At 45.8% G+C, this 26,812-nt stretch overlaps 1 protein-coding gene across 3 annotated transcripts; it reads right to left on the minus strand.

Moving 5' to 3' along the window:
* Nucleotides 1–6,048: 6,048 nt before the first annotated feature.
* Nucleotides 6,049–25,213, minus strand: PCMTD2 (protein-L-isoaspartate (D-aspartate) O-methyltransferase domain containing 2). 3 transcript variants are annotated; one of them, XM_035123102.3, is made up of 6 exons: nucleotides 24,361–25,213; nucleotides 15,416–15,752; nucleotides 12,760–12,862; nucleotides 11,008–11,179; nucleotides 10,690–10,813; nucleotides 6,049–9,368 (listed from the first exon to the last, which is right to left on the minus strand). In XM_035123102.3, the coding sequence occupies exons 1-6, from the start codon at nucleotides 24,592–24,594 to the stop codon at nucleotides 8,983–8,985; spliced, it is 1,356 nt and encodes a 451-aa protein (XP_034978993.2). In that variant the 5' UTR covers nucleotides 24,595–25,213; the 3' UTR covers nucleotides 6,049–8,982. The 3 variants fall into 3 exon arrangements, with proteins under 3 accessions (XP_034978993.2, XP_034978994.1, XP_060133332.1); XM_035123103.3 differs by having other exon boundaries at nucleotides 24,347–24,498; XM_060277349.2 differs by lacking the exon at nucleotides 24,361–25,213 and adding an exon at nucleotides 16,589–16,667.
* Between the last annotated feature and the right edge of the window lie 1,599 nt (nucleotides 25,214–26,812).

Consider the following 26,812-nt stretch of genomic DNA (forward strand, 5'->3'; position numbering starts at 1 on the left):
TTAAGGCAGCCTGACAGGCCAGCTCCCACCCTCCCAGCTTACGATGCACATACAACATCCGAAAATCTAACTGCGACCCCAGTTGGGCTCTGCTCTCCACAGCAGATTCATTGTTAATTCTGCCTTGGCTCCCAGCCTGATTAGCAGGAACTTTTCGTTTTCCCTGGGTGGCAGGGGGGGGGGTCTCAGGACTCGGTGGAGGGGACGGGACAGAGAAGCCTGCTTTGCAGAGGGAGCTTGGAGACCCAGCCATTGTTCCTAAAGAGATGCAACGGTGGAAGGGCAAAGGCACCATCACCCTTGGTACGCAGATGTAGCAGACTCTAGAGACACTGCTAATGGCTGGTGTGCTCTTTCACCAGAGCATCACCAGCAAAAGGAAGCACTTTCCACAAGGGCTTGCATGCTGCAGGTGCACCAAACAGCTATGACATGGGGGGTGTACCTGTCTCTAGGTATACCGCCCTGATCTTGGAGGCTAAGTGCTGTAGGAGACAGGTGCTGTAGGCAGTGGCGACGCTGCATGCTCCACTACCAGGGGCGGAGAGCAGGTGGGGGTGTGGCTGGTGCCCCCGGGGGGCGTGGTGTGCATGCTTGGGGCATGGTGTGCATCCCGGGGGCGTGGTACGCTGCCCACAAGGGCATGGTGCGCCGCCCGCAAGGGTGTGGCACGCGTTCTTGGGGCGTGATGTGCTGTCTGTGGTGCCCGGTGCATGGGGGGTGCGCGGCGCATGTCTGGGGCCCCCATCGCTATGGCAACCTACCGGAATAGTGGTGCCGGGGGCAGTCTGCTCCCTCCACACCCCCATTCCTCCGCCAGTGGCTGAAGGCGTGGTGAGGAACCTCTGGTCCTCCAGATATGTTTGAATCCGCCTCCCATGAGCCCCAACCAGCACAACCAATGGTCAGGGTTGATGGGAACATCAGACCAGCAACATCTAGACTGCCATCGGTTTCTCAACCCTGGACTAGGAGTTCAATAGGCCCAACCACTGAAACCGCCATGTTCAGTTTGATAAGCAGCGATGAAATCTGAAAACTCTAGAGCAGGACTAGGAAACTCTGGTTCATGGGCCAATCTTGGTCCACTAGGGACTTCTATTTGGATCATTTTACTAAAACCACATCCACCTGACCTTCAGCTGATTGGGAGGACCGGATTAAAACCTGCACTGGCTGCACACATCTGTTCCCAGCTGCCTAATGTTCTCATTTGAGCATTTGGTTTTTGGAGACTCAGGTGTGTATGTGTACATTGCCCTTCCCTCCTCCTCCTCCTCCTCCTCCTCCTCCTCCTCCTCCTCCTCCTCCCGCTAATAAGATAATAGGAAGAGCTACCCACAGAGGAACAGCCTGCAGATTTGATACCTGATTTGATTCCATTATTTTATATATGTTGGAAGCCGCCCAGAGTGGCGGGGGCAATCCAGCCAGACGGGTGGGGTATCATCATCTAAGGGTGGCAGGTGAAGGCTCTTGACAGCTCCTACAGGATTCAACCCCCCTGCTCTTATTCTGAACTGGGAGAGAGCATTTCTTCACCTGGTATGGGGGGGAGGGGATTCAGTGCGGTGGGGTGCTGCTTTGCTGTGGGGATCGAAGCCCCATGTCCTTGGTTGGAAGGTGATCCTAGATGTTTCTCCAGGCAAGGACCACCAGGCTCTACCCAGATTCCATCTTGGCTCCACACTGACTGAGCAGGCCCTGCCCTGGTTCCATGGTCGGCTTTGGGCTCAATGTTCTAAGGCTAAGCAAGGCATCCCCAAACTCGGCCCTCCAGATGTTTTGGACTACAATTCCCATCATCCCTGACCACTGGTCCTGTTAGCTAGGGATGATGGGAGTTGTAGTTCCAAAACATCTGGAGGGCCGAATTTGGGGGCGTCTGTTCTAAGCCCTCAGTTGCCTTCACTTGGTCTCCCCTACTCCCCCACCCCCAAATTTCCTTAGAATGCGGTGACCCAGACCAGACAAATTGCTCCAGTTAAGGCCGTACCAGTGCCAAATAGAGCAGCCGTCATGAGTTTTGGGGATTATTCACACTTGGCCGGCCTCTGGGCATTAACTAACATTAATTAATTGTGGTTGTCGGAGCAAAGAACCTCACTGTGTTTCTGGCAGAGTTGGACGCATTCATGAAGAGCATCCCACCATTCATTATAATTTTCCATCATTTATATATCACAGTCAATGCTCAGTTTGTGATTTATTTATTTTTAATCTTCGTGGAAATTCTACAGTATTTTAGTGCAAATTTCTCCTAAGCATGTTTTTTGTATGCAGTTTTTACTAGCACATGGATTTTTGCAAGTTATTTTCCTCAATATGGTGCCCCCCCTGTTGTCTTCACCAGTATTTGCATTTTTGTAAACATCCTTTGGTTGGCGAACAGCATCACAAAATTCGGAAAACTACAAATTATCGAAGGTTGGCTGTGCTTCAGTTCTCAGAGAGTTCCAAAAAGTGCAAATGTGATTGCTTCGGCTCCCAGTGTGAATTGGATCAAAATTCTGCCCCATCTCTAGCAGTGGTGAGAGGATGAAAATCTGTGGAGAGGGCAGTTGTCTGTATGAGTGTGTATGAGATAAAGGGTCCCAGGAGGTTGACTAAGGGTGAATGCAGCCACCAGGCCAAAGAAGCCTAGTTGCCCCTATAGTAAGGATGAGGAAGCCATGGTCCTGCAGATGACCAGATACGATGGGAGTTGCAGTCCAACAACACTTGGAAGGCAACAGATTCCCCATACCTGACCTGTAGAGCAACTTGGCAATGCCCAGATATTGCCGGACCAATCAATGTAGAGATCTACCTTCTAGACTTACCTGTGACATCAATGGGCCACCTAGCTCCCCGAGGAGCTGGCTTCAGGCACAAGGCCTGTTGGCAGACCCACTCTGTGCTAAAAAGATGTCTGCAGACATGATATGAAAGCTGGCAGCATCAGCCCAGCCCTGTGGGGATCCCTTGCAGACGACTGCAGTGCCTCAAGACAGTCAGTCTTGGTTGTGCATCCACAGCAGTGACCAGAGGAGGAGGAGCACAGAGAGAAGAAACGCCATGGTGCATCAGCACAAGCGGATGCCTTCCTCTGCCCCAGCTGCAACAAAACATGTCTCTCCCATATCGGTCTCTACAGCCACAGCAGGCGCTGTAACCATCCAACTGTTTGACTTCACCCACAAAGGGGCACTCCTCCATTGTGTCCTGAGGCAGACGGATGCCCAAAACAGCAACCTAGCTAATTTGCAACTGATCTGGAGAAAACTGCTAAGTGTTTGGGTGATTAATTAATGTCACCACTTGTGGGATTCTGCTAGTAAATGCAGTTACAATACTTATCATTTCAATTGAGGATTAAGGAGTCAAAACCAAGTATTTCACAGAACAGCTTTTTTCTTCAGCGGCAAAGGAAGCAATTTCTTTTCAGAGAGCCTTCAGTTATGGCCCACAGGGGTAAGGAAGGGCTGCCCTTGCCAGCAGCAGAGCAAGCCGATCGGGTGCCTGGGGTGGCGCACATGCCCTGCGCCCAGGGGCGGGCCCAGCTGCCCATGGGGGCGGGGCCAGCCGGGGCAGGATGCTCCACAGGGCCTCGGAGGAGTTTGCCTGCCTCCTCCCACTCAGCCGCTCTACAGCTGAGGGGGAGGCAGCGGGTGGACCATTTGGGGTAGTGTGGAGCCTGCGGGCGCCCAAGCCACCGTATCGCTCCCAGGAGAGGCGCGTGGCTTGGGTGCGCTGCAGGCCCTGCGGTGAGTGCCGCCTGGCATTTTGTCACCCCCCCCCCAGTGGTGACACCCGGGGCGGATTGCCCCCACCACTCCCCCTTACTCCGCCACGGTCCTTGGTCCTCAGCCCAAGAGCACAGAGGAATTATGCAGCTAGAGATTACATGGGGCATGGGGTCAAATAATATGACCAGCACCGTCAATTAAGCTCAATGGCCACTTTACACAAGCATCTCAAATACGAAATATGAAAAGCAACACAAAATAATTAAATCCAAAGTAACCAAGACGTAAAAACAACCCCCGTGTTCCCCAACATGGGTCTTTTAAAACCACAGGCAGCCCTCTGCCACCATCAAAATTTATATGCACTTGTACATTCAAGCAAACACTGCCAATCACTGCAAAGAAATATTCCCCATCTCCCCCTCCCTGGATGACTCAGTGGATGAATTTGCTCATGCTTGGGGTTTGACTCATTGCTCCGCTGGGGATTAAGAAAGGAAAGAATCTTTCCCCAGGCCAATCAGTGTGTGTGTGTGTGTGTACCAATAACTAAGGATTATTTGTTTTTCTTTGTAGTGGGTGGCTTGGCTCTCATGCATGAGTGAGATGGAACTATTGCTCCGAGGTCATTAATCTGGGTGCACCTGCTCGTTCTTTGCATGGGTGGTATGATAGCAGGGTTTTTCAGCGCAGGCTGACTAGGGTTGCGCAGGCTGAATCCTGGGACCCCTCTCTTTCTCCTCCTCTCCTGTGCATGAATGTGTGAGCATGCGCAGTGCGCGTTCATGCACGGCAGTTTGAATTGCTCCTATTTTACTTCTTGGTAAGCCTGCGCCCCACCTGGCAGTTCCCAACACTGTGCTCTAAGAGCATGATTATACACTTCCACTGTAAAGCTTTTTGTTTCGGCAGAGGGTTGAAGGTGGCACATTTTAGGACTCTGCAATAGGACAGAATGCCAAGGTATTTCAATTGCACCTACACCTAAAAGGGAATTTGATGAGAGGGAATTGGAAGCTTGCTCATTCTGTGATGGCAGCGCTAAAGAGGAAGGGTCTTCTTCCGGCACCTTTCATTTCACTACCCCGATTACCTGGCATGGTTTGAAAGGAAAGCCACACAGCAGTAAAAAAAACAACAGCAGCTTTCTAGCACGACACTGAAGACTTTGTTGCTTGCAGTTCCATGTTTCAAGCCTCCAAACAATCTGCTATTTGTTTTCCTTGGCTCTAACTCAACAACCAAGGACAAACTTTGCTGGAAGCCATCCTCCTTGGAGGATTCCTACAACTTGGGAAGAGCGCACCCCCTAGTGGGCAACAAAAGTATTTCCTCTCTCTCTCTCAAAAGCTTGATGCATCGACTGATTAGCCAAGTTATGTGACTATGGTGAGTGCTCCCAGATATCAAGGGCTGCTTGTGCATGCAAGCTTTTTGCAGAGTTGACACGATGTTGTCCTCAAAATGCCGCCCTGCACTTTATTGAAGATTTCCCAGTACAGTCATACCTTGTGTTGCGTTAGGTTCTTGTTGCGTCTTTTCAGCTTGCGAATGCGGCAAACCCGGAAGCGTATACTTCCGAGTTTCAGCATGCGCACACAAGTGTTCTATGTGCTTCGCACATGTGCAAAAGCGCCGCTCTAGTTGCAGACTTTTCAGGGTGTAAACGGCACCCCGGAATGGATCGTGTCCGCAACTAGAGGTACCACTGCAAGTAAAAACAACCCCTTATGCATCCAAAGTTACTGTTAGCAAGGAAGCTCATTAGCACATTTTTGGGGGGAGGGGCCAGCTGCTCCCCTGCCCCAAATTCCAAACCCATTTCCATCTATTGCTGTGTGCTGAAGTCACTCTTTCTCCAGGTAAACTTCATGGACTGTATTAACAGTGCATAACACCAGACTTCAATAATGATGATGATGATGATAATAATAATAATAATAATAATAATAATAATAATATGGAGGTCTTTCACAATAGCACATTTATTATTCTGGCATTTCATTGCTGCTGGTTTTCAGGTGGTAGAAACAGGACGTTCTGCTATTGGTTTCTTTCTGAGCTTGCCATCCACCCTCAACTCCACCGAAATCAAGCAGCAGATCAATGCGGCTAAATATCACTCTAGTGTGATGAGAAATGACTGCTGGGAGGAGTGCAGAGGCCATGGTGCATCTACAGCAGCACAACTGGACACCTTCCTCTGCCCCAGCTGCAACGAAACATGTCTCTCCAGCATCAGTCTCTCTAGCCACAGCAGTTTGGAAAATCATTCCAGTACGGGATTTCTGAACACCAAGCAAAAGCAACTGAAGGAGGCTTACATTGGGAACATATTTATTGACACAGGACATTTTATTTTGATAAAAATTTGTTTTTTTTTAATCATTTGCTTCCAACATTTCCCCATGCCTCAGAAAGTACTCCCCACCCCTGCAAACCTTCATCTCTACAGCTATGTACATCTTCAGCTACCATATGAAAACGAAACCTATGGAGAAGAGCTTCCTTCTGCGTGCGGACAACTTGGCGACCCTACCGAAAGCTACGAAACAACCACATGAGGCTTAAATGCAGGTATGTGAAACTGCAGACGGTTGATGTCCAAGGGTGAAATAAAAGATGAACAGATTCCACAAAATAATAATCATAGTAACAATGACAGCAGCTACAGTTAGTTTACTAAGAACAACCACTGAACTGGATTAAACATTGTGTAAATGCTGGTGTGTAGGAATACCACTGACAATTTCCCTTCTGTTACAATGCTACAGCCTACGTTATTTCACAATTATACTGTGTGTGCACACGTACACACGCAAGCGAACATTTGCTACCTTTGCATTTCAATAACACAGCAAGTGGACAGAGCATAATTACTCATGAATGTATTTTCAACCAAAATGAGGGGAAAGCCCTACAAGAGCCTATCTTTCTATTTAAAAAAAGAGTCCTAGAAGATTTTTAAATGGACAAGATGATTTGGGGGACGACGACCCCTAACACAATGTCTTTGATAACGCTGCAGGGGAAAAGAAGTCAAACATGGTTAATGGATAGATTGCCTCCCTCTGGGGCAGCTTTCACTGACAACTCAAAGAGGCTTGTTCACCAGATCATTTGAAAATTAAGTTGACGTTACGGAGGGCAACTTCATAGCCTCTCTGGCAAGCTGCGCGTTGGAAGATGAAAACTGGTCTTGCTCACTGGAGAGGCACATGCCATACAAGAGCCATTGCCACCCACAAAAGATAATGCCAGGCTAAATGGATCATTAGTCTGGCTCGGTATAAGGCAGCTTCATATAAATTTAAAATGCTGAATGGTTTAAGCATAGGAGAACTAAGAAGTACATAAGGATTACATAAAGATTTTGACAGACAGCTGTGTGTGTTACTTTTCAGATCTTACTTTATAAGATGCATTTTGAACTTGCAGGTGCAAAATGGGGACCAGAGTTCTACAAAGGATTAGTTTTTGTTGCCTTAAAACCTCTCAGATGGCACAAAATGAAATAGAACACTGGACATGCAATGTCTGGGCCACAAAAGCAAGGGTGTATCAAGCTTCTGACAGATCATAGCAAATCCCTGCTTTCATGTGTACAGCTTGGGGACACCTCTGTATATTATGGGCTGGATAAGAAAGACACTTGCATCCTTAAGTATGGATTCACATATGCATGTGGGAGATGATTGACTCCTACACGGGACAATTTTTATTTGTCTATTTGCAAGCTGAGATGAAAATGCCAATGAGATGACCATTTTACAAGATGAACAGGAAACTCCAAAGACTATAAAATGGACCAAAAAAAATTGCACTAAATTTCTTTGGGAAAAATTGCTTTTAGTCCCCAGCATTTCAACTTACAAGAAAATCCTAGACTTTCAACAAGATCCACTTCTTCCTTCTTTTCTCACTCCAAATTCCTAGGCTAAAGATAACCTACCAACGCTCGAGAAATAATTTAAGTAGATGTGTTAGACTGCTCCATGGCACATCTTTGTACACTGTCAAACTAAGTATAGCTGTGTAACTGGTGAAAAGGGACAAAATCAAACTAAGATGAACAAGGCTGTATAATTATATATGCCTTTCACCTAGAAAAACCTACACAGAGTCACCTAGCCCCTTTGATGCAGCAGAGGTCTTTGCTGGGCCAATGACAACACTATGAACCCAGCCTTTTAGGTTTTCTTTAAACAAACAAACAAACAAACACTGATTCCAGATTCTGGGCACTCTCTGAAAAAAGAACCACCTTCCAAGTAGTGAGGTGCTTACACCAATTTAAAAAAGAACTTCACAGCTGTCAACATTACATACCCGATTCAGCACTCATGCAACAGACCTTCAGGCAGGTCTGATGGCTTTTAAAATACTAGTCAGTCTCTGCACTTCCTCCCCCCTCTACTGCTCTTCGTAATCACTTAATATCCTTTCAGAGAATGTAACCACAAACTGGATGAGTCCAGCAGGTTTTTCATGCCATCAAGTCAAAAGCAAAAAGAGAGAGAGAAAGAGAAAAGCACTGCATCTTAATTATTTGTTTCAACCTCACAATGCCCATTTCTCTCTCCCCTATCAAATAGGAATTCTCCTAATGAGTCTTTCAGGAGACCATATTGATACTCTTCTTAGAGGGTAACCTCCCTTGTAAAAAAAGTGTTTCCCTAAACCAAGCCCCTGCTGATTTAAAAACAACAGCTTTAATTGAGCATCACACATACACCAAACCCGCAATTTTGTATTTTTTTTTGTAAAATTGTGCTTTTTTGTGGGCTTTTGGAGGAGACCAGACTTTGTGGGTGAGAGTCTGTCGTCTTCCTGATTTCCACTTTTAGGGTGGAGCAACTTGTTTGGGTGCTGCCCAAATGATTCTGAAACTGCCACCTGGCAAAAAACAATAGTTGAGAAATCCAGAGATGTCTCGGCAAAGTTGGTTTCCCTCCACTACTGAATGAAATCTTCATTTCAGTAAGCAGCAGAACGCTTTGCTGCCAGCCTGCCCCCACCCCCCCCACCCCCAACCGAGGAAGCTCTGCTGTAGGACAAAACTGGAGCACACTAACCAAGGGAAGGAATCTGAAAAATGCTATCACATTTTAAGTACACGGCAGCCACGTTCCCCGGCCAGCTTACCACCATGCGTGGTCACGTTAACAGGCAAGCAAGTGGCATACATCTGTCAAGCCCTACTGAGTTGTTTTATTGTCCTGCCTACCTCTCTGCTTGATGCCGACAGTGACCTTTATTTCTCTCTGTAATAAAGCAGGTAATATTTCAAAGGGTCAGGCAGAGGCAGGCTCAAGACCTTCTCTCTCAGGACATTTATAGGAGGCTCGGGCTTCAGTTCAGGGACAGCTTTTTCCACCTCTTCCAACTTGCTCTCCTCCTCCTCCAACTCCTCGCAATTGTTATCGTCGGAGGGGTTGGAGATCCGGCTAGCAAAGACCTCTTTGTCCAAGAAGACGATGGTTTCCATGCGGCGGCGGCGGATGCGCCTTCGCTTAAACCTCGGCGGGTTCCTGAGGCCGTTGCTGTTTCTGCCTGCCGTTTCCTGGTGAATCAGCTTCTTAATGGTGCTGCGGATAGCAATGCGTGCAAGGTCCTGAAGCGTGCGAACCATCATTGGTGCTGGAAATGTGAGAGAGGGAAGAGTAAGAAGCATAGGACCTTGGCTGGCATGGACTAAAGAGCAGACACACTTCCGCAGATCATGGCTCAAGGGTAGCTTCTTTCCATATGAACCTACCTGGATCCTGAAATCACCACCTGAGGCCCTTCTTTATGTACCTCCTCCTTCAGAGGTTCGGAGGATGGCAACACGAGAACAGGCCTTCTCTGCAGTGGCTCCCCGTTTGTGGAATGCTCTCCCCAGGGACGTTCGCCTGGCGCCTTCATTATACACCTTTAGGCGCCAGGCAAAAACGTTCCTTTTTAACCAAGCCTTTGGTTGATTCAATTTACATCCTATGCCCTTTTAAAATGTGTTTTTTTTTTGTGGCAGGGGGCTATTGGGTTGTTGTTTTTATTTTTATTTGGTATTTTGTGGTTTTATATCTTGATTTTATTCTGTGAACTGCCCTGAGACCCCCGGGAATAGGGCAGTATATAAATTCAATAATAATAAAATAATAATAATAATGATGGCTGGAAGAAACTGACAGCTAGTCAGGAGAGCACAGCAGCTTTGCCACAGATTTTGCCAGCAAAGCCGAGGTATATGTTGTCATGGAGCTGGTGTGGTGTGGTATGGTGGTTAAGAGCGGTAGACTCGTAATCTGGGGAACCGGGTTCGGGACTCCGCTCCTCCACATGCAGCTGCTGGGTGACCTTGGGCTAGTCACACTTCTTTGAAGTCTCTCAGCCTCACCCACCTCACAGAGTGTTTGTTGTGGGGGAGGAAGGGAAAGGAGATTGTTAGCCGCTTTGAGACTCCTTAGGGCAGTGTTTCTCAACCAGTGTGCCTCCAGATGTTTTGGGACTACAACTCCCATCATTCCTGACCACTGGTCTTGCTAGCTAGGGATGATGGGAGTCGTAGTCCCAAAACATCTGGAGGCACACTGGTTGAGAAACACTGCCTTAGGGTAGTGATAAAGCAGGATATCAAATCCAAACTCTTCTTCTTCTCTTCATGCAAGAGCCGGCAGGTGGCTAACCCCTGTGCCATTCTCAAAGTGAGGCAGGTCACCGCACAAGCCGCTATGTAACTGGTGCCTCCATGCTAGCCAATGTAGTGATGATATCATCAGCATGAGCACACACAGGCAGAACTGAATGCTGGGTGAGTCCTGTTTCCATGGTGAGAAAGTGCAGAGCCTAGGGCAAGTCAGACTGCAAGCTATGGCAAAGAGTGCCCATCTCTGAGGAATGTCTCTCTGAGCCTCGTATGGCCCAACCCAACAAATAAACAGACAAATAGAGCAGGTGCATAGATATGTGGCACACTTACGCAAGTGAACAAGTTTTGACTTCCCCGAATCCGCGTGGTTGGGCTGGATCAGAGGAGCAAAGGAAACAGCTAAGATCTTCTTCGTCTCCCAGGCCAAAGGGCCAGTTCGTGTTATCTTTGTCAGCTGCGTTTGAGAACAAAAATGTAAGATGAATCACCTTTTGATAGCAAGAATAGATGGCCTATTTCTCAGCCTTGAAAACAAACCCTCTCCCCTTTCTGCCACACAGCTGGTAATTTGGTAAATTAAGCTCACTGCAAAAAACAAGGGGCAAACGGTACATAGGAATGAGAGGACCTGCCATCCCACAAGCAAACCTTTTCTTCCAATGGCATCACGAGGATCCCACCAACTTTCAGTAAGTTCTTCATGTAATCTTCATGCTCCTTCTGGACTCCTGCACCACAGTAGACACGGTCATATTGAGAGCAGTCTGGAGAGATCTCCAAGCAGTTGCCAGTGACAAAGGAAGGCTCGCAGAATTCAAACCTGAGAAGTGAGTGACGCTTGTAGATGGCACAAGTATTTCACAGGCTGGAGCTTCTAAGCCCCCATATATTAAAATATCAATCCTTTATTACTGAGGCAAGCAAAGTATATGGGCAATACATTCCAGAACTGCAACCTTTGCCATTTTGGAAAACTGTTATGGCTTCTCCCATGGAAACTTGGCAAACACAGTTTTCTAAGGTAGCTGGGGCTGAAATGAGCAATTTACCTTCTTATACAGTTGGTCCATCAAAACCAGCACTGCATCGTAAAACAAAAAGGGGCAAGATACCAAGGCTACCAAGATTACCTATAGACCTAACTCAAACAAAAACATCCATTCCTGCTACTCAGAGCCACTGTGCTGCATCCTCTATGCAGGCTATAAGCCAGCCCCGCAAGCCTTACACCACCGTCCCCAATCAATTACCTCCAGAATTTCCTGACGATGGACCTCTCTCCATGATGCTCTGAGACGACTGAATGGCCAGTGCAGGCAGTAGCCTCCTTACCTGGTCTTTGCTCCGTCCCCAGGCTGCTGCTGATTGGCTGATTTAAACCAAGGCCAGGCAGGAGCACTGCAATATCTGCAGCTAGCCCAGGGATGGAGCAACGGCAGGCTTCTATGGCATGGCCAGGAAGCCCGTGCTGGGTTGCAAAAACCGCCTAGCAACGCAATTGGTGAGCCGTCATTGTCTACTATTGGCAGCACCTCTCCAGAGTCTCGGGCTGAACTCTTTTCCAGCCATATAAGTTAATTTTAACTGGAGATGCCAGAGACAGAACCTTCACCTCTTGTGTACAAAGCAAGTGCTCTGCCATTGGGTTATGGCTCCTTCCTGCCTTTTCCCAGAAGTACACTTTCATAGGTTTCCTTGGGGGTGGGGGTCCAGCAGTAAAAGCATATTTGGTTTGCAGTGTGGTGTAGATCTCTCCTCCTTGGCCAGTGAAACCACAATGTCAATTTCCCCGATGGAAAAGCAAGTTTTCAGTTGTATGAAACAAACTCATTTCTTTAGGCAAGCTTACCCTGGCATGTAATTTTTATTATGTATATTTGTTTTTTAAATTGCTGGCTTTATCTATATTTTGATAATTTAATTATGTCTACTGTTTTAAAGTCTGTTTTTAAAGCTATTTTTAATCAATATTTTATACTACTTTATGTAAACCACTTAGAGATTATTATTATTAGATTAAAATTGTAATTTTAATATTGATAAATAAATAAATAAATAAATAAATAAATAAATAAATACTTCACCCACTGCATTGTTTTATCTCAGAAGCCTTTTAAAAATGCATTCCTTTGTAATGTACCATAAAAAACCTGAAAAAAATTTCTAGAGTGAACCCAACTAATTGCTTTTGTTTCTAAGCTCAGGCATGTATCAGGTATGTAAAATCCACAAGAGTGGAAGACAGAACTGTTCTTGATTTCTTTCTGCGTCCTAGCACCTAATATCGCATATGCAAGACACACATATGCATCTTGAACTCACTGTATGCTGCTAACTAGGAGTTACTAGGAGTTAACTAGGAAGTCAGTTTAAACGCAAATTAGGTATGTCCAATCTTACTTGTCAAAGCTGTCACTGGTTCTGATGAAGAAGTCCAGCTTCTGCTTTGCATATTCTATAACGTCAGAGTGAAGCTCTACGCCATGGTTAACGCCGAAAGGGCCTGCATATGTTTAGGGAATGCAAGGGGAAAAAACATTTGAAAAACAACTGGATGGAGAACCAGAATGAATCCAAAAAGCTTTGCTCAGACTCTGAGCTGGTTTTGAGCTTCTCTTAAGGCGCAGATACAAAGCAAATTCCTCAAAACTGGTTACTAGCATAAACCACCCAACCTGCAGAACTGAATGGCTACAAAATGAGTCCCACATCGGTAAAAGTAACAGGCAGGGAAGAATGGGAGAGGATGCCAGTGAGAGGAAAACCACCAAGGGAGCATGAGAAAGTACATCTGAAAGATGTGCAAGTTTGGGTTTGGCCAATCCAACACCTGGCTCTTACATGGCGCTTTTTTTTTGGGGGGGGGGGGTAAGCTTACCTTATTTTCAAGTTATTAGCAAAGCATACTTAAAAACTTGGAGAAATGCATTCGGAGACTTCTTTTTAGATGCTTACGGATGGTATATTTAGTGAAAGTTACCTTTCCATACAATTAATGGGCTCAAAGGTAGCCCTCCCAAGAGCTTCTGTTTACCTGCCCTCCATTTCTCCAGAGGAAACAAATCTCTCCCATTTCTCTAGACCAGAAGGCCATTTACACCAACATATTTTGATCCAACTAAGCAAGAATCTCCTCCAGTGGGTTTTGCATTTACTTCCATTCTTAGAGCTTCATAACACCATTAGAGAAGGCTATTTCCTTAAGGGGGGGGGGCGGTGGCAAATGACAAGCTGCCAACCACCCATTCCTGGTTTTATTTACTGCTGTGCTACAATATGAAGTGGAGCATGAAAAATGAGTGAAGCACAGCAACAGTTGATGGGGATTTCAAGGGCAGGGGACCACAGCTGTTTTCCTCTGAGCAAGGGAGGAAGCATCAAGTTTAGGAGAGTCAACTCACCAATGCAAAATCCAGATTTTTCTCTGCTCATTGAAATTTCACAATAATTTGCACCTGCAGAATCGCTCTGGAGCAGTTTCCATGGCGTATGTGTGTGAAAACATTTTGCCCAAATGAGTTACCCGTGCACCATCCCAACAGATGACCCTGGAAGCAGATTATGGAATTTCTGGTACTTGTGGTTCACGGGGCCAGCAATGAGGCAAGCTGCATGGATGATCAGGTAAGGCAAACATTTTTCACACCCATGCACCCTGGGAACTGCTCCAGAGTCCATCTTCGAAATCTAAAAGCTTAAACCCTTCTAGACACATCCCTGCCATTCAGCAGTTACACTGAAAGCTAAAAAACAAGCACTAATTTTGAACTCCAGAAAATAATTGGCACAGTTGCAGCTTGCCCCAATTGTTTATTGCTGATGACTCCCTTCTATAAGCTATTATTGCTGCTGAAAAACGAAAGGGTGGGTGGGGTGAGGTGGAAGAGAGCACACACAGTTGTATTTAGGAACAAACTTCAACAGAAAATGCAGTGTAGCAATTAGTGTTGGGCTTAACAAGTGAGACCACCGGGATTCAAATAGCTGCTCAGTCATAAAATTCACAGGGTAGCTTAGTTAGTTACACACTCTCAGCATAATCTACCTCACAGGGTTGTTGTGAAGTTATAGGGGAGGCAGCATGTGTGCAACCCTTAGCTTCTTGGAGGAAGGATGCATTAAAAATGAAAATAAATAAAATGCTGTAATTAAAAAAAGGAACTTGTTGAACACAGGTTATTCTTATTGGGAAAGCTGCTGGGTGACCTTGGGCTAGTCACACTTCTTTGAAGTCTCTCAGCCTCACTCACCTCACAGAGTGTTTGTTGTGGGGGAGGAAAGGAAAAGGAGATTGTTAGCCGCTTTGAGACTCCTTAGGGTAGTGATAAAGCGGGATATCAAATCCAAACTCCTCCTCCTCCTCCTCCTCCTCTAACTAACTAACTAACTAACTAACTAACTAACTAACTAACTAACTAACTAAAAACAACAACTATCCAAACCCCTTGCTCAATGCTGGATGCAACTACAGCATCTCAGATAGATGGTTGTCTGGTCTTGGCAGAGAGTCGAGCCTGTCCTGAAGCAGCCTGTCCCACTATCGAATAGCTCTGAAACATGCCTCCTTGCAATTTCCACTCGTAGATTGTCCTGTCCTGTTAGGGCAACAGAGGACAAGCCTGCTCTACCTTCTGCAAGACAGGACAGTCCTTCAGATTTTTGAAGACCACTACAGTAGACCCTCGGGTTACGTTACTCTCGAGTAACGTAAACTTTGGGTTGCGGAAGCAGCAAACCCAAAAGTATTTTTCCAGGTTTCACCACTTGCGCAGGTGTTCTGCATGCCACGCGCATGCACAGAAGCACTCTATTGCGCAGCGTGCATAAGCGGCACCTCTGGATACGGATTTTTCGGGGTGTGCACGGACCCCTGGAACGAATTAAATTCATATCCAGAGGGTCCACTGTATTATGTTTGTTCTTAATATTCTCCTCAAAACATGCCCACAGGTTAAACGTGCCCACCGTACTGTCAGTGTTAAGAACATGTGTTGACCCCACACAGTAAGAAGCTTGAGTCGCAGGGATCATTTAGCTGATCAAAACAGTCACTTACCCAAGATGAGCCCAACCATGGAGCTCAGATAGCCAGTGCCGCTTCCCAGGTTCAAGAAGGAAAGCCCAGGCTGCAGATCCAGGGCTTCCATGACCTCCGAATAAATGCAGGGAGCAGAAAGGTGGATGTTCCCGTGCTTCCACGCCAAGTCTTTGTACGCATTGTCCTTAAACTCCTCCAGGTAGTAGTCTGCCCGGTCGACAGCCCTGAAGGCCTGCTCCACGAGCTCTGTCCGGATGTACTGAGCCTCTTTTAGGTTATCAATTAGCTCGTCATTGTCCTCTCCTGCACTCACAGCACCTCCCATTGTCCACGCTAACAAATTCAAAAACCAATTCTGGAGAGCAGAGGAGAGAAAAAGGAAAAAGTCACTGCACCAGTCAAATAAAACTGCTCAAGTACAAAAATCCAGGTGACGCTAAGTGCATTGTAGAGTATATCCTGCATGTCAAAAGATACAGAACCAAAACCACTTTCACATATACAAACATCACCAGTTACTGCTCTCCTTTTTTCTCTGGGGGATTTCAAATACATATGCATATTTATTAGTGCAGAAAAACTCTTTGATATGATACACCAGTGACCCTTCCAGACACTTTTTATTGTGTTGTCAGCTTTCTGTGAAGTTGCTTCTGGTTATGGAAATATCATGGATTCTGGATAGTTCTATATTGCATTCCTCACACCAAAGCATACTCTGCCTTTTGCCAACATTCGGAGCAGAAAAGCACTAATACTGCATGGAGGAACTTTGAACATTTCTTAGAAGAGGAGGATTGCGAGACCTCAAGCCTATGTATCATAACAGGTCTGGTCACACATTTCATGAGGCTTCTTGAACCTACTTCTCAACCCCATGCTGCATGGATGGGGAATCTGTGGCCCTCCAGAGGTTGTTGGACTACTGACCACGCTGATGAGTCCAACAACATCTGGCGGGTCAGATTCCTTATCCCTTTTCCTTATTGGTTTTCTAAGTGCCACCACTGGACGATGGATCAAGGAGGGTTCTTGGGATGAACGAAAACAGTGCAAACCTAAAGCATGTCTATTCAGAAGCCTTATTGAATTAAGGCCAGTAGAGTTAGGATTGCAGCCTAAATCTGGAATGGGTGGGTGGGCATTACTCCAAAAACATCCCAACTGACCAGTCCTGTTGTTGTAGATTACCTGATGAAGCAACTTGCTCCAAATTGGGAGGTGCTTGCTTGCATGTGGAAGAAAACACAGCTCTCCTTTGTGCTAGTTCACTGCAGTTTGCTGAATGGAGAACTTTGCAAATGAGATGGACTGTCAAGCAGAATCCCTTCATATCTCCCACGTAAGCCTCACTTGGCTCTTAAGGAGACATTCTTTAATAATTTATACCCCAGCCAGATGGGCAGGTTATAACAACAACAACAACAACACCCTGAGAAAACCAGACTCCAAATTGAGCCACGTGTGCATGCCTGAACACATGCACAAGGCAGACTGTGTTGGTAAGAAAAATATGCAAGCTGGTCAATTTGAAAATAGCAATTTGACCTAAAAGCTAAAATAGAAATGAATAGTCAAAAATCCCTTAAAGTAGTACCTTGGCTCCCAGCCTTATAATCAACTGAGGCTGTAGCCCTAGCTATAAACAAACAATACCAGAGGGATGGCAAACAGAGTTGAACCAAAACCTTACTGTTAAGGCAAATGTACAAACACCACACCAACACCCAGAGGTGAATGGTGGTGGGGTAAGAGTGCAATTTGGAGATCACTACAGCTATCTGTACCACAATATAATATGCAACAATCTTTGAACAATACTAGTCCTTTTTTTTAAAAAAAAACCCCGGTTCTAATGGGAAATAACTTAATTTGCAATGCCAAAGCTGTCTCGCTTTTCTCTACAGACAGCTAACATTTCATACAGGAAGAGCACAACATGAATTTTTATTTACAGTGCTTTTCTTTTCTGGAAAGAACTGCAGAAGCGGCAGATTCAGTGTTTGTTCCTGCTTTGGAAGGTTCTGCCTCAGCTTCACTGTTGCATGTATTCAGCAGAAACAACGTTCCAACCGTGCACATCAAAAATTTAGGAACAGCACCAGGTGGTACTGCAAAATCTAACCAAGGCAAAGGAGATTACGATCACCCTTGCAGAAATCTTGAGCATCTTTGAAACAATTCTCATCAGCAATGCTCAGACTCATTACCACAAAAGTAAACCAGACTTTGCACACATTGAGTTTAAAATTTATGCACGATGCATTCCTCAGTTTGCATATGCCTGCTTATCTGCATGTTTTGACTATAAACTGCGTATTTGACTGTGCTCAGAATTTGGCACTGAGACAGTGTAATCTCTTTAGCACAGATGCACTTTGGGCAATAGAGGAGTTATGGCAGCAACAGAATAGAAGCATTCCATGAGACATATTTGCTTCAGGGATGACCATCAAGTGGCCCACCCCCACCTATGCCCCTGTAGTAGCTAAATTTGTAAGTTTAAGCCCCATACAAACGCCTCCTGGTTGCCTTTAGAGGTGCAAGTGCCCAGGGCTTGATGTCTTTCTCCTATTTTCCGGAAAGGCTCAGTGCCAGGATGAGATTTCAGCCTCTGCTAACTATGTATATGTTGACAAAGAGGTAAAAGGGATGATAACTTGGTCATTTGCTTCTGCATTCTTCCCCAGACTGGCCATCTGACCAATCTAGTTGTTGATTAACTGGTCCTATCAGCAGATACCTGAAGAAAAGGGCATCCAGCAAAAGAAGCCTTTGCTGCATCTAGTCGAGAACTGTATTTTCCAGTGGCCAGCCAGACTGATGTGGCTGGTAAGCCCAGAAGCATGGCATGGAGATATTAACTCTCTCCTTTACCCCAGTAACTGGTATTCAATGATGATGACATATTAACTCTATAGGCATTCATCAGTGTATTGGTGGCAGTCAAATCCTTCGAAAAACTTACTTTTTCCTCAACAGCAACAAAGCCCAAATATTTGGCTTATATTTCGGTAGAGCTCCCCTACCTTCGTCTCCCTGTTGAAATTAATTTATACGGTAATCTCTTTGGGGCAAGGGCCTGTCTTGTTCTTTCTGGCGTTGGCCTGTGTTGCTCTGTAAAGCACCAGGCACCATAATTGTGTATAAATTAAGGTGATAACATACAATCCTCACACTATCGAAATGTGCACCTCCAGCTGTGAGGGGACTAACTGTTGCTCTCTACCGTAGAAAAGAGAAACCTAATCCTATTCAGTGTGAAGTATCTGGCTGCCTGCAGAAAATATTCCAGGCATGGAGAGCTAACCTCCCAACAGCATCCCTGAGGTTGATGTAAGTATGAATGCACCTCCTTCCAGCTTTCTTCTTCTGACCTTTAATACAGCTTAGGCCTTACTTTACATACACCCACTGTAACCTCTTTCCCCCCATTTGCTTTCCATTCTTCACAAAGCAACATGATCACAAAGTCAAAAAGCACCCCAACACAAGGCAGCTGCCATCTGACCGGGCTGCAGTCCAGTCACAGGGCTATTAGCATGCCTCTGCTTGCTCTGCTCTGCCACTACAAGAGAGAATTGGTTTGTGGCCAACCCAGGGCACACTTGCTGAAAACAGAGTCTCCTGTCTACGTTGCCCTAACACAGAGGAACTGTGTAGCACAGGGAGGAGAGGGTGGGGGTGGTAACGAATAGCCTTCCCACAACACAGAGCAATGCTCCTTTTGCAGCCAAGACCTGCTGCAGACACCCTGGATTCAAAATGCATTAGAGCAGGCATCCCCAAACTGCGGCCCTCCAGATGTTTTGGCCTACAACTCCCATGATCCTTAGCTAACAGGACCAGTGGTCAGGGATGATGGGGACTGTAGTCCAAAACATCTGGAGGGCCAAAGTTTGGAGATGCCTGCATTAGAGCCACTGAATGATTTGTGTATTCCATTTGTTTTCTGGCACTAGAATTACAGCCGCTGGCAGCTGCCCCATGCCTCGTGCGTAGATACGGAACCAAAACACTGTTATGTGGACTAAAGGCCAGGATGCTGAATGGTACAAATAATTAGGTGGCATTACAGAACTTTGCATGTGTGTCTGGATATTCACTGGATGCCACCTGGAAAAATGAAATACTTTTAATACTCAAAGCTCAGATCTCAAAAGCCAATAGCAACATTTTCAGTAGACCAGGACGAACCTCCATAGTTTATTCTAGAAATGGTGAAGGATAAGGCCATATCATAATGGGTGAAAGGGGGAAATTTGCATTTGCTGATAAACTTCTACATCAGCTCTCATTGCAACAGTTAACTAAGAGTTCCTAGGACTAAGGCAGGACTCAGTGCTTATACCATCACTGATATTGGAGGCATTATGCGGGTGAATACTGTTTCACTTCATAAGTTTATGGCTCTAGCCAAGGCCATGACAAACTTATATTAAGCAATAGTAGTAATAAACAGAATACATCCATAATATAAAAATCTCCAAACACTCTGCCAAGTTCCTGAGCATTAAAACATTTTCCCTTGTGCACCTCTGACAACTCCAATTCTAGTATCATTTTGCCTTTTTTAAAATCCAATTTGCCAGCATCCATTATGTAAGGGGGAGAATTTACCAGAGATACCAACAAACTCAAATCCAGCTTGATTTCAGATCAAACCTCCAAATCATCACATAAATTTATAGTGGCCCCTTTTTGCTGAATTATTTTTTTCCTGCAAGCAAAGCATAGAGGATCACTATTAGTTGTGAAGCTATTATTGTCACTCAAAAGAAACCAAACCATTTCTGTCAAGGTGTGTGACTGCTTGCTTGTGGGACCAAAGGTTTTTAGAAAGCAATTTGTTGGATCTCTATATAAGGGACAGGCTAAAAGATAATGAGTGATGTCTTCCACCTGAGACTGACTACAAATACAAAGTCTGTCTGCATATGGGACCTTGTTGTAGAGACTATCCAAGACTGCAGTGGGCATCACTTGGAAACACAGCCCAATACAGGCATTTCTTAAGGAAACTGGGGAGAGTTTGGTTAGATAATTAGCTCAAAAATGCTCCCTTGGAATGGATACCAAGGGGAAAATACGGTGTCTCTAAATACAGTAGTTGCAGGTGCTGACACTTATTCAAGGTCAAAGCAGAGCTCAGCTCTAGTAAATAATAATAGTGTAAAACAAATTGACAAGCTGCTTTCCAGGTTTTGTTATCACCCAATTCCATAAAGCACAATGCAGGGAAATGCTCAATAGGCATAATAGCAATTTTAAAAATATACGGTACTTTAACTGAGTGTAGTCCGCTCTTGCCTTAATTGTTGACCACCTGGATTCTGTACAAGGAAGCACTGCTGAAATCCCCTAGCATAGCTTTGGAAAAACATTATTCTGCAGTTTCCAAAACTTTAATGGAGTTCAAATCAGAGTCCCCGATTTCAATGCCATAGTAAGCATTCCAGTAAGCATTTCTCAAGGGACGCAGGTGGCACTGTGGGTTAAACCACAGAGCCTAGGGCTTGCCGATCAGAAGGTCGGTGGTTCGAATCCCTGTGATGGGGTGAGCTCCCGTTGCTCGGTCCCAGCTCCTGCCAACCTAGCAGTTCGAAAGCACGTCAAAGTGCAAGTAGATAAATACAGCGGGAAGGTAAACCGGGTTTCCGTGTGCTGCTCTGGTTCGCCAGAAGCGGCTTTCTCATGCTGGCCACATGACCTGGAAGCTGTTTGCCGGCTCCCTCGGTCAATAATGCGAGATGAGTGCCGCAACCCCAGAGTCTGTCACGACTGGACCTAATGGTCAGGGGTCCCTTTACCTTTAAGCATTTCTCTATCAAGTATCTTTGGGGCAGGTTCAATCAGCTGCCATCCTTTATTGTAAAAGAATTTCATCTGCAGTGTCAGAAGCAGATTGGGGTGAGGAGGAGGAGTGAAATTTTAGATCGGGGTGGGAAACCTATGGCTTTCAAGATGTGCTGCACTACAACTCCCATTGTTTCTAAACACTGGCTATACTGGGTTGCGCTGATGAGAGATGTGAGTCCAATAATAGCTAGAGGGCCATCCCTGTTTTCCACCCGAATGCCCCTGAGATGGTGGTGATAAAATTAGGTGGTCTTATTATCAAAAGGAGTAGGGGGGCTAGCTGCATCATCCCACTGCCATAAGGCTACGGAGAAGTAGTGAGAAAGATTGAGGCACTGCACCCATTGCTCTGGAGGCTGGGGCTGGAAGTACAAAGAACTAATATTATGGTAACCCATTCTCGCAAGGGAGGGCTTACCAAGGACACATTCAGGAGAGAAACCATTTTACTGTGCTGGATGTGGAAAGAGCTTCATAATCAAAGAACCCACATAGGGGAGAAACCATTTAAATGCACAGAGTTTCGGAAGAACTTTTGTGGGAGTGGTAACCTTACTCAGCATTGAAAAACACAGATGGGAGAATTTACCTGAATGCAAACAGTTGTTGTGGTCCAAGGGGTGACTTTGGGTCATAGTCCCAGGAGAAAAGTGCCTCTCAGCAGAACACTCACCCCAATGGGCTCCGCAGAGCTATACATCTTGAACCAGCATAGCTTGTTCTTGGCAGGATGCCCAGGAGAGGAGGAGTTTGCAGGCACTAGTGAGAGACTTGGGGAGGGTGAATATGATCCACTGGCTCGCCCACCTTCCACTGGTTGACCTTACCTGGAGGCTTTTCTCCTTCTGCAGCAGAGATCAGAAAAGTGCCAAGAGCCAGGTGGCAGCAGAGTCCACTGAGCTCTAATTTGTGTTATGTAGCAACTCTATAACCAGGCCATTGGCTGATTAAGCAATCTATTGTCTTTTAAATGTGTTTGTGGGTGGGGGTTATTGGTTGTTGTAGTATGTATTTTGTGTTTTCATTTTGTATTTTTATGCTTTATACTGCCTTGTAATCTTCGGATGAAGGGTGGTTTATAAATTTAATTACTATTATTAATATTAATGCTTAGCTTCTATTGGAGAGGCTTGGGGTTGGGAGGAGAATTATCACAAAGCCGTGGATGACAACAGCAAAATTTTAAAAATGTACCCATTACTCTGGAGAAAGTAATTTGGTTGGCATCCTTCTGTCTTGGGAGACAATGGAGGAATATGCCTTTGGGTGTGAGGTAAGGCTGTTGGAAGGTTGCAGCGCCTGCTGTGACTACAGAGACTGATACAGGAGAGACATGTTTTGTCGCAGCTGGGGCAGATAAAGGCATCTGGTTGTGCTGCAGCAGCTGCACCACAGTGTTTCTTTTCTCTGTGTTCTTCCTGGTAGTAATTTCTCCTCTGGTCATCACTAATGATACATGACTTGACTGCCTGTTTCCAGGCACTGCGGTAGCAGAGTGAAAGCTATGAGAGGGTGACCCACAAGTTTGTGTAGACGGTAGTGAAAAAGAACTGCAGGTTCATGCCCATTATCTTGGAAGTTGGGCTAGAAAGATACACATTATGGGGTCTCATTATAAGAGAGAGATAAAGAGCTGGCTTGTTCCATTACCAAGCTGGGATCAGGTACTTTATTATGGAGGTGGGGTGGATAAGGGAGGAAAGGAAGTTATGGGGTATTTTTATTATAAGAAAAGTGGGGAAAGAGGAACAAAGGGCTGCCTGGCTCAGTGTAGGGGGGCAGGGAAGAGTGATTTTTAAAGTGTGGTGAGAGGGAAAGAAGTTATGGAGCTCTATCCTCAAGGTGCGGGGGTGTGGGGAGAGAAGGGGTAGAAAGACGCCAGTCCCATGGAGGGCAAGCAAGATTTGTGGGGTGGGATTTTATAGCCTTTATTCTAATTACTTTGAGAAGGAGAAAGTGAGCCAAAGCAGAGAAATTCTCAAGTACTGTCATTTTGGCTGCAACGCTCACCTCACTTATCAGGTAGTAATGAGTAAACCCTGCTAAATTCAGTAGAACTTACTTCTGAGTAGACATGCTTAGGATTGTGCTGTTGCTATCTTAATAGCACCCTGTCTTTTACGGCAGGTCCTCACAGGGTGCCTTAAAATAAATTTTAAAAACTGACTACAGCAACAGCAGAGAAGCAAGTTGGAGTAAAAGCGGATATGTGAGGGGTTGTAGGCAATGGCAGAATAGGGACCATTCAGAGTAAAGAGGCCAAACGACCAGTTAGCTCCATCTCCGTGAGGCAGGTGGGGAAGGAGACATACAGAGCAGCAGCCTTATATAAACCCCACTGAGTTCAGTTGTGATTACTCTTAAGGTTAGCAGGCGCAGGGGGTTGCAGCCTTGGTTTCTACCAGTGGCTTCTCAAACTTTCTCCAGGCTGCCCTCCCTTTTCTCGGTGCCATGAAACCTACTAACAAAAAACATTATGCAGAACAGCACTTTGCAGGACCCGCTAAGTCAAGCAAGCACAACAAAACTGGGGAAAAGAAACAGCAACAGTTAACTGCACGCCGATTCAAAACCCAATTACAACCACTTAAGTTTAATTCGGGAGAGGCTGCTATACTTGACCCAAAGGTACCAGCCCTTTCAAAGCCCGCTAGTCTTTTTTTTCCACTTGCAGAGGAGGAGCCACCCAGCACACCCCCTTAGGTCATCCCAAAGCCCCCTACCATGACCTTGGAGTCTGGGGTGGGGGTGTGTGACGGGGGGGGGAGGAGGACGCGTGTCACCCCATAACAAAGTGCCTCTCCCCACTTCAAGAAGGAAGCCCTTTCTGGGCCCTTCACCACCATGGAGGAAGGAGACTGGGGCGGAGGATACCCCCCCCAACCTGGGCGGGGGGCGGGGCAAGCAGCCCATTGGATGTTGTGGTAAACAATCTGGGAGGGGGGGAGAGGGGAAGAAAGGGCCGCCGGGGCCTTTTCTGCCAGGCGGGGGTGAGGCGCCCTTTGTCACGGGATTGGGGGGGGGGGTCCTATTATGACATGGACCCCCCCCCCAGACTGACAGAAAGGAGGAGGGGAGGCGTCTCCTTACCCCCTCACGATTACCTGCTCCTCCAGCGCCAGCTGCCGCCGCCCCTTCAGACCTCCTCTTGTTTCCTCCGCTCGCCGAGTCTCCCGCCCCCCCGCAGCTGTAAACAGTCGCCCAGCTGGAGAAACAGCCCCCCTCAGGGCAGCGGCGCCACTGCGCAGGCGCCAACGGCACGGGGCGGGCAGACAGAGCGACGCGCGACGCGGCGGACAAGGGAGGGAATGAGGGTTGGTGGGAGAGGAACGGTCCATTTGTGGAGGGGACTCCCGCCGCGGCCTTTCGGAAAGGAGAGGAGGGAAGTACCACTGAGTGCGAAGAAGAGGGGCGGCGGTGCGGAGCGACAAGGCAGCGGCGCCGCGACGGAAGGCGGCTGGTGATGACGAAGGACGGCGGCCTCGGCTCCGATGGAAGAGTTAATGGGGGCGGGGAGGACTTTTAGGCCACCCGCCTTTCTAAAATGTTATCCGCTGTTATATCCCATTTATTTAATTGTTTTTTGTTCGTTTGTTTATTACATGTTAGTAGGTCTTTTTAAATTGTGTGTTATTTATTAGCTATTATTAAGTTATTGGGTTTTTTTTTTATAAAAAATTGTATTTATTATGCATTACTAGGTTTTTTAAAATACTTATTTTATTATTAGGGTTTTTTTAAAAAAAAATATTTGTTTGTTTTTTTAAAAAGAAAATATAATTTATCATTGGGTTTGAAAAAATATTTATTAGGTGTATTAAAATTATATACATATATTTATTGGTATTTTTATTATTTGATTTTTTTAAAAAGTACCCTTCACTATTAAGGTGCCAGGGTATGTGTGTATAATATAATATAATATATAATCAAGCAGCCTATACAATAAAATGTGTAGGAACAGTTGATATGCGATTAAAATGATCAAACCAGACAATCTGAATGAATGTGAACGGTTACATAGACCAGCCTATATATTTTTTAAAAGCTGTCCAAGGCACTCCTGCCCGCACCTCTGAAGGAAGCATCCTGGTGCTTGTCTCCAGGCTGGAGCTCAGCTGGTCCTTGGAGGAAAATGAGACAATTAACGTATCTTAAACTAAATAAACACATACTGTACATATATATGGTCTGATTCAGCAGGCCTCTTCTTAGGCCTCACTTGTTGAATTTCTACCTGTCAGGAGCTGTTCCTGAAAAGAAGATTCCTAGAATCAATAAATGGTAAAGTTGGAAAGCATCTCCAGGGGTCATGTAGTCCAACTGCCTACAATGCAGGAATCTCCACTCCTATCTTGCACCTTTTACTTCTAGAGGTCTCATTTGCTTCCCTTAAATTAAACTCTGCTACTTTCCCCTCCTGAAACTCTTGTAGAGTAGTGACTAACATAATCTGCACTATCCCAGCATATTGTCTGAAGTAAACTGACCTAGATCTGCTTAATGCCTGACCACCTAGGAACCACATATACATTGCCTTGGGTTTCCATGGGGGGAAAATGGGATATAAATTTAAATCAATACCAGTATATAAAAATAAAATCTGCTTTTTGGGGATCCGAGCACCGACCTACCTTGCAGGGTTATTGGAAAGATTCCAAGGTAATGAACACTTGAACATAAATGCAAATAATTATTCTCATGCATGGCTAAGCACCCACACTTTGTTGTTTTGGCAGAGACTCTACACTGACTTGGTCACAAGGTGTCAGCCTTGCTCAGCATTGCTCTGCACAGGAAAGAATCTGTTCTCCGCTCTTTTTCCTGTCTCCTCTCCCCTCCCCCCTCCGCCACCCCCCCAAAATGGTTTCACACTGAAAACTGCTGTTTTTAAGGGATTGTATTTTTTATAATTTTCATTTGTGAGCTGCCCGAAGAAGAATGCTGTTGGGCACTCCTATATACCTCCATTTAAGTACGCTTCGGTTTGAGTACTTTCAGTTTAAGTACTCCACGGACCGTCTGGAATGGATTAATCCACTTTCCATTAATTTCAATGGGAAAGTTCGCTTCAGGTTAAGTACGCTTCAGGTTAAGTACAGACTTCCGGAACCAATTGTGTTTGTAAACCGAGGTACCACTGTAAATGTATTAAGTGTCGAAGCCCTGTCTGACTTCTAGAACATCCGAACGGCTTGGGCCACTGATTGACATGACCACTCCTGAATGCCCTCTCCTGCTTCATGATCCTGTTTTGCTCTCGGATATACTACAGAGGTTAGGGAGAGGAAACAAGCTGGGAGATGACTCTTAACATGAGTGGAGGAAAACTTGGGTTGTATGCAATCAAACACTGGTAAGGGCTAATCGTCGAGCCTGTGTAGAGGCAGCGAAGGCAGCAAAGAAGGCATACCTTGCTGCCTCTATATTGCATCCTCCTTATGCTATCAAGCAGAACTTTTCCGGATAGTGAGGGTCCTCTTACAGTCTGGAGGTGGCAGAACTGATGAGAGCTTGCTGTGACTTTCTTGCAAAGTATTCTGAGGACAAAATTGT

Source organism: Zootoca vivipara, chromosome 7 (assembly GCF_965207765.1).
Source record: "Zootoca vivipara chromosome 7, rZooViv2.hap1.1, whole genome shotgun sequence".
Lineage (NCBI taxonomy): Eukaryota > Metazoa > Chordata > Lepidosauria > Squamata > Lacertidae > Zootoca > Zootoca vivipara.

Excerpts from the sequence above, each read along its gene's own strand:
- PCMTD2 (XM_035123102.3), bottom strand. The coding sequence starts at position 24,594 with ATGGACCGTTCCTCTCCCACCAACCCTCATTCCCTCCCTTGTCCGCCG. Across the intron at positions 12,863-15,415 it reads CATGGTTGGGCTCATCTTGG|GCCCTTTCGGCGTTAACCAT; the intron begins GTAAGTGACTGT and ends AAACATATGCAG. Across the intron at positions 11,180-12,759 it reads ACCAGTGACAGCTTTGACAA|GTTTGAATTCTGCGAGCCTT; the intron begins GTAAGATTGGAC and ends CTCACTTCTCAG.